General features: G+C 50.6%; 1 protein-coding gene across 1 annotated transcript; it reads left to right on the forward strand.

The window, feature by feature from the left end:
* Nucleotides 1–367: 367 nt before the first annotated feature.
* ZBTB25 (zinc finger and BTB domain containing 25) lies at nt 368–2,925 on the forward strand. The gene is made up of 2 exons (XM_010584142.1): nt 368–565; nt 1,788–2,925. The coding sequence occupies exons 1-2, from the start codon at nt 393–395 to the stop codon at nt 2,923–2,925; spliced, it is 1,311 nt and encodes a 436-aa protein (XP_010582444.1). The 5' UTR covers nt 368–392.
* The last annotated feature ends 10,074 nt before the right edge of the window (nt 2,926–12,999 follow it).

The following is a 12,999-nucleotide window of genomic DNA, read 5'->3' on the forward strand; positions in this document are numbered from 1 at the left end:
CGGGGCCGGGGGAGCGCGGTTAGGGGGGCAGGAGAAAGCACGATCCTGGGGAGGGGGGGGGAGAAAGGCGAGAGGGCTTTAAAGTTAGCGCCGCTGCAGCACGGAGCGTGTCGTGAATCTGTGGGAGAAAGAGCTCCGGTTGCGGCCGGCGTGTGGAAAAGTCGCGGAGAAGGTTTCGAGCTCGTTGAGCGTGGGTTTGGGCAGCGGCGGGAGAAATCCTTAAAATCGTGGGCGCAGGGACCGTCTGGAGGAGGGAAGAGGCCTCGCGAGGCCGCGCTGCGTGCCGGGCGCCCGTCTCGTTGCGGTGGTGGGAAACCCGCGGTTGGAGCCTTGGGGAGCTCCGTCATTTCTTCACGAGATGACCGTCTTGTTCTCTTGCTCTCAGGCACGCCATGGATACGACCGGCCACAGCGTCCTCCTCCTCCAGCAGCTGAACATGCAGCGGGAGTTTGGCTTTCTGTGCGACTGCACGGTTGCCATTGGAGATGTTTACTTCAAAGCCCACAGAGCGGTGCTCGCTGCTTTTTCAAACTATTTTAAGATGATATTTATTCATCAGACGAGGTAAGGACACACAGCTCTCCTCCCTTTTAACCGCTCTGCTCAACTTCCTGCTTTTTCCCCTTTCTAAGGGTATTAAAGTCCAAAAGAGCGTAAGTGGGCATGTTAGCTGGCCTGAGAATATTTTCCTAACTCGGCGCACACCTCGGCTCTCTAAACATTCCCAGTCCAGAATGTGCTGTCCTTTAAAACCACCCTCTTAGTCAGCATATGCCAACATCAGGCCCCTCATTTTGGAGATGAGACGTTTGTGTGACCAGAGAAAATAAACATGTGAGTGCCACAGTCCTCCTGCAGTGAGAACCTCACGGATTTGCAGTCTAGGGATACCCAGGTACCTCCTGCCCACACGCAGCGTGCCATTACTTTGCGTTAGCTTGTAGGCAAGCTTGCTGGGTGGGACTGTCACTTCTGGCAGGATCCACGGGCTCGAAGCAATCGAGAAACCGTAGCCTTATCGCAGTTCTGCGCTTCAGACCCTTGCAGATAAGGGTTGAGACCGAGATCATCAGTTTACTTCAGGCTGCTGTTCAGACGCTTCATCCGGCAGGGTCAGGAGTGGTTCTGCAGGTATAACGACGGTGGTGCCAAGGTCTAATCTCGCCTCTGACCTGGAGCTTGCTGCTCATAATCAAACTCTTCTCCGTTCCCCTTCCTTTTTGAGGGTCGTGGCCCCCCAGCACCTTTGCAAGATAATTCTTAGCCGTCGGCCGCGTAGCCCTTCGGCTGGAAGTGAGATCAGTTAACTTCCTTTCCGATAGATGTTGTTTACCAACACTCGAGTGCAAAGCTCATAAAGATTACACAGTAGTGGCAGCTGAATTTATTACTTAAACGCACAAATATTCTTTGCCTCCTATTATTGGAGCGGCACGCACTGCCGATGGGTAGCTTACATGGCATCGCTGCGGTGCCGTGCGGCGGCAATTGGCTGTGTGTGCGAGTGACGGGGTGACCGGGAGCTGGCCGCTCTCGCCATCCCTGGCCGCGGTTGTGCGCACGGCCTTTATAATCACAGGGATAAATACACGCTCAGACCCTTTGCAGTGCAAACAGGGCACAGGCGCTTCTGCAGGTCTTGGCGGGGAGCGCTGCTCGTGAACCGGGAGGCAGGCAGCACCGCACACTCTCGCGCAGCAAACGGCGGCGCAAATGAGCGGGCAGGTAATGGGTCAGGGCGGTAATTTGGGGCCCCGTATGTACTTAATCATCTGTCTTCTTTCAGCGAATGCATAAAGATTCAGCCCACAGACATCCAGCCCGACATATTTAGTTACTTGTTGCATATCATGTATACTGGGAAGGGGCCGAAGCAGACCGTCAGCCAGAGCCGACTGGAGGAGGGCATCCGTTTTCTCCACGCAGACCACCTCTCCCATATCGCGATCGAGATGAACCAAGTGTTCTCCCCAGAGCCGGTCCAGTCTTCCAACTTGTACGGGATCCAGATCTCGACGGCACACAAACCGGTGAAGGAACGCCTGGCAGCGAAGGAGAGTCTGCCGCAGGCGGGCAGCCGGTCTGCCGCCCAGGGCGACCACCCGCAGCTGCAGCTCTCTCTGGCCATCGGCCTGGACGACAGCTCCCTGGACCAGCAGGTCGCTCGCCCCTCCGCTCAGCCCGCCGCTCTCGCCAAGCCGGCAGAAGAGCACCCGAAGCTCTCGGTCTCCATCAAGCAGGAGAGGTGCGACTCGGAGCCCGTGGTGTCCCAGAGCCGCTCCCCTCCTTCTCCGGAGGGAGCGAGCCCCATCTTTGCCAAGGCCAGCCTCAAGGTGCACTTGTGTCACTACTGCGGGGAGCGTTTCGACTCCCGGGGGGGGCTGCGGCAGCACTTGCACACCCACGTCTCGGGCTCGCTGCCGTTCGGCGTGCCGGCCTCCATCCTGGAGAGCAGCGACCTCGGGGAGGTGCAGCCGCTGGCTGAGGACAGGGAGGCTGGGAACGGCCACCGGCTCGGGGCCTTCCTCCTCAAGGAGGACGAGCATCAGCTGGAGCATCCGAGCTGCAGCGACCTGGAGCCTCTGCAGATCGGCCAGCTCTCCCTCATCTCCAAGGACCACGAACCGGTGGAGTTGAACTGTAACTTTTCTTTCTCCAGAAAGAGAAAAATCAGTTGCACCGTCTGCGGCCGCACGTTCTTCCGGAAGAGCCAGCTGCTCGAACACATGTACATGCACAGAGGGAAACAGCACAAATACAGCCGCTGCCAGCGGCTGGAGAGCCCCGCGACCCCCAGGTTTCATCCTTACTGTGACAGTGAGAGCGTGGGGAAGAGCTCCAGTTTATCCCAAGACCACTTAGATGAATGTATACTGGAGTCGGATCTCATCCAAGAAAGCGTTGATACGATCCTGGTAGAGTAGTTCTCCCCCTGTGTAGCCTTTGCACGCTGAAACTGTGGATATTCTGGCATTTTCCACCTTGTGAGTGGCTGCTCTCTGCAGCTGATTTTTCTTCAACCACCATTCCTGTCACCTCTGGGATAACTGTGAAGAACTGCGTACTTTGATTTGTGTACTTGCTTTTTTACTTCTCTAACTTTTAAACTCAAGCTAATTCCCATCTAAGTCCTTGGAAGCCTCCGTGTATCTCGGTTACGTTTTTCGTAAATGTGAACTTATTCCCGCTCTGCTTTACTAGAGTTAAGACTGTATTGCTGGGTGTGAAGTTTAAACATTGTCTAATACGCTGCGCGGGCCCTGGGACTGTTTGTATCCCATAGAATTGCTCTTCTGAAACTAGATGGAGGGAAATGTAGAGGGAAATATGTATAGTGTTTCCCAAACAGTTTGTTTTTAATTAAAATAAATATCTCAAGGAGATGAATCCTGAAGTTCGTGTTGTATAACTGCAGTTAATAAATCTCTGCGTAAATGCATGTGGGAGCCATAAGGCTGGTCTTTTCGAGGGAACTGGGGGCACTGGCGTAGGGGTGGCAACCTTCACTTTGACAAGCCCCAGCGTCCTCGTCCGTAGGATCTTTTACGTTTACTTTTAGGCTCAAGGGGTTTACATGCCTTTTCTCTCATTCCTTCCTTGTCAACCGCTACTGCATGAGCAGAAATAAATCTTGATGCCCCTCTAGGACCACGTCCTGTTATTGGACTGTATTCTCTGCAAGGAGGAATGAAAGCTGCAAAGAAGTGTCCTCTCCTCTCAGAGAGGAGGCACATCCAAATCTAAGTCTTTACAGGATTAAAAAGCACACATGGATTTTCTCAGTGAAAATGGTTTCTGACTCTATAAACAGCTTGGAGCAAATACATTCTTAAATACTGCAATCTGTATATTTGCTAAGAGCAAACATATAATGTGTTATTTCTTCTCTGCTTGCAAAGCCACCATAAAATGGTAAAACGCAAGCTTTTTGCCTTTCATTTATCATTACCTGATATCTGAAGAGTAATAACTTATCCAAGAGGTGTTTAAAATTGTACGCGTTCCTCTTGGCTTCGTATTTTGTCCCTCTCTAGTTTTTCACCCGAGATACGCCAGGCTTCCTACCAGATGGGCTCCAACCCATTCCTCAAGAGATGATTAAGAGTAATCGGGAGGCACACGAAGAAGTTCTTAAAGCACAGAGGTTTCTTTTGCAGCAGAGAGCGAAAGCCTTGCGAGCTGCTCCCGTAATCTCGTTACCCAGGTTTTTTTTTTGAGAAGCTGAAGGCTCCCTGCCAGTCCTGGTGGAGTTGAGTCATTGCCTTTGGAAAGGGGGAGCCTGAACAATAGTGAGAACAGTTTATTGTCAAAATGCCCGCTCCAAAGTTCTTTGTAGTCAGGACCCTTGAGCTGTCTTCTTTGAAACTGTCCTGGAGCAAGAGCTGCAATTAAATCGCTGCCGAATTAAAAGACCATCTGAGGTCTTTGTGAGGGCGGCTGCCGCTTCTCCTGGGCAGGGAGCTACACTCCAGGGGATGGCTTGGCCACTGAGGGCTGCCAAATTGTGTTTTAAGACAAAGGGGGAAAACAAACAGCCTCTGAGCCTGCCCGGATGATGTTACAAAATGCACTCTGTGGTTTGGTGTGTGCTTGCCTGCTAGACCGAGTGCCCCCCTCGCTGTGTGTACCCATTAAAGCTGCTCTGGTGTGAATGCATTTTAACTCTGCTTAAAAAGCCTTTCTTTAAAACAAACAAACAAACAAACAAAACCCTGCCAACATCCAGGCCTGCAAATGCTGCATCTGAGCACAGAGCGATTCACATGGAGCATTTCCTAGAAGAGAGCCTTCTGGGTCTCTCCCGGGCTAATAGCATCAGCTAAATCACATCCAGCACAGGCTGCTTATAACTGGGGTAAATGCCCTCTGGCTTCCACTGACCTCTATTTCTACATGATGGTTAAGAAAAAATAAATTAAATGGTATTCTATAGTCATTCCCTATTTGTGTGCGACACTTTACCGAGTGGGCTGGCTTCTCTGGGTGCTGCTTGCTTCACTGGGGTTCCTACATTTAATTTTAAGAACAGAGAGGAGTGTCCGCTGGGTTGGGTATAGCTGTAGAGAAGAGCTAAAAGCAGTTTTGAGACTCTTCAGTCAGTAGATGAGCACCTTGGAACATCGACTAGATGCCTAACTTGCCTGAACTAACTGATATTGAAAGTCAAATGACCCTTGATGTCTCTGCAAAGATAACCAGGCAGTGGTAATAGAGCTCAGTACTGGGGGACAGCAGGGGGGACACCAAGCAGTAGTGCCCGAAGGTGTCTCTGGGACATGCTGCTCATCTTCAGGTTTGTGGGCAGGATTGTTTTGTTCACTTCTTGGCCATTAAAAGGGAGGTTTAATAAAAACGGTGAACTCGGATAGAAGATCCAAATGTCTATCAGCTCTAAGTGCCTATGTGTTGTAGGAGTGACTCCGATGCACTGGCTGCAAATACATCAGTAAAGCTGAAATCGTACTGAAAGCAGCACTGTGTTCGTGTACGCGTTCAGTATGTCTTTGAAAAGTTACAACTGTAAATGATTTTTCTTTTTACCCTTTTGAGGGTGTACTTTGGTTAAGCTTTGCAGTAGTGAACATATGTGACATCAAACATCTGCGAAAGGCATTTTTTTGCATCATTTGCGATACAAGAAATGCATTTTCAGCAGTTTTCCACTGCAAGCATTGAAGTGCTGTTATAATTAAAGCAGTAGAAAAACCCTGAGAGACAGAAGTCATCAGCTCCGAGTTACGTTATCTTGAAAACATCATTCTCTCTAAGTCTTATGAATAGAAAATAATTTTAGAAGACAGCTAACGATTGCTGTGCAAGGGCAGCAGCTGCTCCTGGATACATCATAAGACGTTTTATTACTGTATGTAGAAGACACTTGAATTACTGAGTGCTTAACCTTTATGCCTGTACCTGCTTGAAAATCTGCCTAACTTGCACAGCTGGGCTTGGCAAATACTCTTTTTTTTTTTTTTTTTTTTGGGGGGGGGGGGTGGTGTTTCTGAAAACATAGAAGAATTTGTCATAGTATGCAAAATAATGATACTGGTGATTCCTTCCAGATATCTGCAATTGGTTGATAGATGCACATGGGCTTAGGCAAAGAAAGCCTTGGTACTTGAAGGCTGGAAGTCTAAAAGCCTCAGGGGATCCCCAGAGCTTTGCTCTGTGCTGCGAAGGGGTCCCAGCGTCCCAGGTGCAGAGCTGACGGACCACAGGCATTGAAGAGCCTTGTCTGTGGGCTCTGCAGCTCGTGTTTTACGAAAACATGGGGAGATTGGGGCTCAGACCCCTGCCAAAGCCCCGCAGTGTGAGCAGACTGCTCAGCCAGCTCATGTTAACCTCTGAAATGCCAGTAAGTGCTGCAGTGGCTACCGTCACTTTCACATGTGTCTGGGTGCTGGCCTGAATATGCTGCCTGTAGGTTAGCAGGCTTAGTGACCAAAGCATGCTAAACAATTTCGAGACAGGTATTTTGAAATAGTTCTAGTGCTCTGATGCTGAACAAGGCAGGTCCAACAGGGCCCATGTTTCTTGGGCTGCTTAGGGTATTTACTTATAAATAAAGGGTATTTATCGCCCCCTTGAAGCATGGGGTCTAGTTATTTTACTGAGAAACTTGCTTTTCACCACCTGCAGTGCTGGTGGAGATGCCATTTGGTAGCACTTGTGCAATGAAAGTGTTAGGCTGAACATCTCCCGCATTGCTGGTGCCAGAGGAGCGAGACTTCGATGCCTGTTACTTGCACAAGTCGCCCTTAAAAGGTAACCTGTCCCCTCTCAACATTCACCTGCAAATGTTCGGATTTTACCTCTTCCACCTCGAATTTTTGGGTGGCCAGGGGACAGCAATGCCAGCACTTGCCTGCTGGCTGCCCAGGAGGTGATGCTGATGGCCGGGCTCTGCTCATCCCATCTCCACACAGTATAAAAAAAACCCTTCAGCTCCTTTTACCTTCTGCACAGACTGTGGTTACAACATGTGTCTTCAGCCATCTGGCTACAGCAGCCATTCGGGCAGGCTCTTTGCTCGCATGTCGTCTGTCAAATCACTGCAAAATCGGGCGGCAGCAGATGCAGGGGGTGCGGAAGGGCTGACAGCCCATTCGTGGGTGCAGTGCCCCTCACCGGAGGGGTTTGGGACATGGATGCGCATTGAGAAGGTTAAAAAGGGAAAAGAAATTTGCTGTCAGGACGTAAACCCGAAGCAGTGACTGTGGTTAAAAATAAAGCCATGAAATACAGCTTTCTAGAGCGCAAGGCTGATGCTGAGTAGTTTTCTACTATTTTGGAGGCAGAAGGTATAAGTCCTGTGTAAGCGAAGCCTTCACAAGTGTGGTGAAAAGTGATCTCAGCATATGCAATTCAGCATCGTTGAATGGGACCGCGAGCTATCGGTGGCCAAGGCGGGAGGTTTCTTCTTGGCCTGTCAAAGCCCTCCCACGGCAATCTGCCAACAGCAGGTCGTGCCATACCGCTGCGATCACCTTCAGCTTCGCTGTTTAATAAAACCCAGCCTTTTCTTTCCCCCTCTTGCCATGGTATGCCAAAAAAGACTGCAATTGAGTGGGCTTCCCAGCAGTCCAGCACTAGGAAAATATATTCTGAGCAGTAAGAAATCAGGAGAAAAAAGGTAATGAGGATGGATCTGGCCTAAATTACACACCAGTTAGATATTTACAACCAGAGCTGTGTCAGGACTGAATTCCCCGAGACGCAATCGCAGCATTTACAGGATTTGCATGTTTCATTAAGAAAAAGTAATGACACAACTTCAAAAGCAGCCTAAGAGAGGAAATGATTCCACTAACTATTCTAAACCAGACGCTGCACCCTCAGAACAAAGGTGCAGCAAAGCTCAAAACCTTGTCTGCTGAATTAGGCTGGTTTTCACCTGAGCCGAGATGCCCCTGGGAAGCTCTGCAGGGCTCTGGGCAGCCCGCGCGTGGCTTTACCCTCCCGGGATGCATAGGGCAACGCTGCTAAAGGCTTCCAGCAGCAGTCGGGCAAATTTTAGTCCACTTTAACCCTCCCGTTACTGGGACAAACAGCGTAAGAAAATGTTGTGTAAAGCCCCTGTCCCTCCCGGCGCTGGATTTGCAACCCACCGGTTGCGGGATGTGAAGCCAGCTGTAGGCACCGGGGCAGGGAACCCGGGCCGGGAGCCGTGGAGGGTGACGCCGGGGAAGAAACCCGACGGCAGCAGGCAGAAGCACGGTGTCAACCGTCGAGCCAGGCCTCCGTGGGGCTCCAGCCGAAAGCGCTGACGTGCCAGGGCAGGAGGTTGACGTTCGGCGTCACCCCCTTTTCCCTGCAGCCATCCCGGGAGGGACCCGCTCCGGCAGCGGTCGCCTCATCCAGCCCGCAGCAACGCCGGACCCAGCAGAGCAGGCGCCGAAGCCTGTCATTAGGGGCCGAGCATCCCCTACGAGCCTCTCTTTATCCCGGCGGTGCGGTTGCGAGCCGCTTACTCATCGCTTTTAATGAGCAGGGTGCAGGTGTGCATTCCTGTTGTGCCTGTTGCACACGCCTGCCGGCCCCGCGCTGGCGAGCCAGCCGGTCCCCCAGCCCGCTGCGTCGTGCCCGCAGGCTCGCGGCCGCCCTACAAACTTCAGGGAGATTCGGGACGAGAGGCTTTCCCCGCTTCGGCCTTCCCTGCCACGCTCCGGCTAAGCACCCGAAATGCAAATTCGGTCGCAGGGCTGTCTGGGCTGCGACGAAGCGTGGCGCGGCGTCCGCCCGCGCTGCACCGACAACGCCCGACGCCTTCGTGCGGCGGCAGTCTGGGGGAGCTTTTGGCAGGCAGAAAGCAAGCGGTTGAGGCTGCTGGCGGGAGCGAGGGGGTGCATCGCTCCTCCTCCCCGGTGGGGATGCTCCGAAGCACCGTAGGAGTCGGAGCGGTTGCGCTTCCCACCCAGCTGCCACCTCACCAGTCTCGCATCACACGGAGCTGTCACAGCACGGAGCCTTGACGCACCGGCACCTCAGCCTCGTGTCTTCGTTAGAACGGCAAGCAGCGAGAGCGAACGTGACACGAAATGACTGTCGTTAGATCGCAGTTGACATCCCTCGCAAGATGAAAATTTGCGCTCCGGGACAACGGCAAAGCAATGCTCGGTGTGTCCCTGCACCGGTAAGGACGTGGCGCTGGAAGGGCAGCACCCGAACCGACACCGGTACCTGCAGAAGGGACCCCGATGGGGCACCCACCTCGGCGGGGGGGGGTCTCCTCTTCCAGGTTAAAGAGGTTGGAAAGGATGATCTCTGCTGGGTCTGGCTGGAGGACTGATGGGGTGACTGCCAGCCAGCTCTAGCTGCAGATGATACTTTCATCTTAGCAATCTGAATTGCAAAACATGTTTTCCTAATGTCTCCCCCCTCCTTTTGTATCCAGCATGTTTGTCAGTTTTTATGTAACAAAACCTATTTTAAAATGCTGGGTTTGGGTATTTTAGCTGAAATCCACTTACCAGCTAAATGGACTTTCACCACGCTGCAGAAAAAAATCCCATCGCTTAGCACATAAGAACTGCACTCTTCACAATTCTCTGCAAAAAGAAAAAAATGTGAAAGTTGTGCCTGCTAAAAAATGTTAACCTATATGGTTGCTTAAATAGCTGTATAAGAAATAACATCCTCTGATTAGTTTAAAAAAAAAAATCACATTTAATGTAAAGATTTTATCTGGTTGCAAATGAAAGTATTTCATTATTTTAACACCACCCAACAAGAGCTAACAAGAACCCTTTCTCTGGGAAATAAAACTGCCGATGTAAAATAATATTAAAGCAAATTATTTAAATCAATCTGTTCTCTTGGATCATTTCATCATTTTCAGTTACTCATGTTGAAACCCTGTATCTATAAGACAGGCATTATTAGGGCTTCACTGCCCCTAACACATGGGTCCATCAGCAGGGACCAGCTTCCATCCATCCCAAGCACAGAACAGGATTCCCATGTATTTCATGTTTACTCAATTTCTTACATGCATTTGTGGAAAAAAACCCACAAACCAAAAAAACCCCCCCAACTTCTGGATTTTCATTTTTATACATAAGGACACGTATGAAAATGTCCATCATTTATGCAGGGACTGCACCTTTGATTCAAATGCTAGATTCCTGGCTGCTGTAGATTTGGTCCTTTGAAGCGTACAGAGCTGCAGCGACCTTCAGCAGCTGGAGGTCTGGCCCTAAGCAACCTGCGCATTTCTAATGCACTTTTGGTCTCCCAGGGCAGGAAAGAAAACCCAACATTTGTTTGTGCCATCATTGTCTACCAGCAATTTCCACGAGGAACTTTTCAGTGGACACACTTGCTTTCTGCTGCAAAGCAACCACTTCCATAATCGAGAGGGGCAGCAAGCAACGAACTCCTGGATAAGAAGCCAGAAGGCCCCAAAGCAATCTGAATGGGGCTATTAAGAAACCAAGGTGATGTATCATTCCCGTTTATTTCAGCTGTCGGTGAGGAACGCGGTCCTGAAGCCAGGCCACCCTTTGGTGCTCTGGCACAACCACGCCGTCACGTCCTCACAGGTTTCCCGGCCCAGTACTCCTTTGCAATAGTAAATTTATCATTCTTTCTCCAAAAGAATAAATGTTTTATTAATGTTCAACTCTCTAATCGTAATGAAGGAGTAGGGAGTCTTAATTAAGTCATTAGCAGCTGTTACGAGTCTATATTTTGTTCTGTAAACCTGACAGAATAAATAGTATTAATACTATAAAAAATGTATAACTTTTTTCCCATATTTTCTGTATGTTACAAAGTGCCTTGAGAAATTACATGAAAGACGTTATGCAAAAAAAATTATCAGGGTGTGGGGCCCATTTGAGCCACAGCAGAAAGTGCCAAAGCACCGAACTTGCTGCTCCCCCTCCCGAGGTGCCGGCCTCGCCGCGGACCCCATCAGCACCAAACCGTGTGCCTGGAAATAGCAACCCGGAGCCTTGGGAGCAGAAAGTATGAACCAGCAGCTCGCAGGGAAAACCAAACCAACCGCGTGGGATGGGCAAGAGCTGTGCCGCTCCACGCGCAGCGGGCTTTGACCCCGGTCTGTCTGCAGAGCCCCAAACATTTTCCTCTGGTGGTAGAGAGCATTTGATAGGTAATTTAACTGTTGGGGAGCAGGACGGCTTTTCTTAGCCACTGGAGATTTGTGATCTTTCACGAATACCTTATAGCAGCCCCTGGGCAGCCAGGACTCTGCGGTGGAAATGACTGGCTGGCAACAGAAAGGAAATCTTATAAAAAGAGCGCAGGAGGAGCAAGCCTCCAAAGAATTCAGGTCTGCTACCACCTTTAGGATCTCTTTCTGCTCACTGTATGGCTGCCTAAGAAAGCTGGACACAACAGAGCCCCACTGTGAGTTTATCCTTTCATGTATAAAATCTCTCCATAGCTGCCCACTCAATCACAAGGCAAGAAAACAACAGGTACATTCAACTTTAATGAAATAATCATCAGTTATATGTACAGCTATAACAGAGGGAAAACCAGCTACAGAAAGGATGCAAACACAACCCTGGACGTGGAGCAACAGTCGCAGGGGCCGGGCCGGACCAAAGCATTTCTACCATGTTTCTCCTCTTTTGAAGATGTGTTTTGCCTAAAAGGCAATACTGAAATACAGGAAAACCTCCCGAAACTGCCTAGCAGGCTGACAGAAGATGACAGCCTGGCCCCACGGGGTCATTCTGTGTTTCTTTACCAGAGCCCCGACATCCTCCTCCGCTGCTGACACCAGTGGGGCCCCGCAGAGATGCTGCGGCCCTTTGCTCAGCGCTGACGTGCCACGGTGCCCGGTGGAATCCCATAAGCAACCTCCAGCATCAGTATGGCTCTTCTCCGGGTGCTGCAGCAGCAGCAGCTCCCGAGGTACATATAAAAGTCCTTAAAAAGTCCCTCTCAAAACGATGGCAAAATACCTGGAAGGACCAGTATGAAGTACAAAGCCATTAAAATTGTACACGCTGAATTACTGATACCTGATAACTTATTAATTAAACTCACTGAAAAAGAAGACGCTTTTTTTTTTAACATCCTCTGATTTTTCTTAAGTTTTACTTGCACAGAAACAAGCTGTGGCACTCACTGCTCACAGTCCTCTCGTAACAACGGAGATGCTTTATCAAAGTTTAAAACGTGGTTGCGCACCAGGTACTAGGAAAGTTTACAGCCCTTGTATTTTAACAGGAATCCAAATTCTATGCTGGGAAGGAAAATCTCAGCACACTGCCTATGGTCAGTAAGCAACTGCCAAGCAAGGCTGCTATTTCTGTATCGGCTGAGAAATACGCAGGAGAATTTTCTCAGAAGAACAGGCTGACTTGCCTGCAGCTGTAAGTAAATCCCAGCCACGCAGATGCAATCCCAAATTATTAAAAGGCCCCTTTCTCTTGGAGAGCTGGTAGTTAGAGGCGATGCTCGCACACACATGCTACGCTGGCGTAACCCCCCTCGGAGCAGGGCAGTTCGTGGGTTTTGACGGCGATTGGCCTGTCCAGGCATTTTACGGCCACGTCCCCAGGCCCTCACGTCTAGATTTTTTTCCCTGAGGACTTTGGTAAGATCACTCCGGCATTTCCCTGCATGTTTCCGAGCAAGCTACACGGCGTGCCGGAGCCAGCCAGAGCCCGGCAGCAGCGAGCCGGGCGTAATGCACATTTCCCAAGGGATGCCGGGGCTGCCTGAAGTCAAGGCAGGCTTTGCAGCGAGGGGGGGGCCGTGTGGGACAGGCTGCCGCCAGCACCCAGGGACGCCAGCAGCGCTCAGACCAAATCAAAGCAATTCCAGTGCCGGCAGCACATCGCAGCGACCCAAACTATGTCAACACCGAGGCAATAGTTGACTGCTAACACACATGCAGCTCACTGCTATTTATATCACATGCCATATATCAAAAATATGCTACATCCGAGGACAGCTTCACCACGACATCGTGACTGGGACGGAGGAAGGTGGAGGAAGGAGAGGGGCTGCCCGCAGCAGGC

This window comes from Haliaeetus leucocephalus, unplaced genomic scaffold (genome assembly GCF_000737465.1).
Source record: "Haliaeetus leucocephalus isolate CR32 unplaced genomic scaffold, Haliaeetus_leucocephalus-4.0 Scaffold944, whole genome shotgun sequence".
Taxonomy (NCBI): domain Eukaryota; kingdom Metazoa; phylum Chordata; class Aves; order Accipitriformes; family Accipitridae; genus Haliaeetus; species Haliaeetus leucocephalus.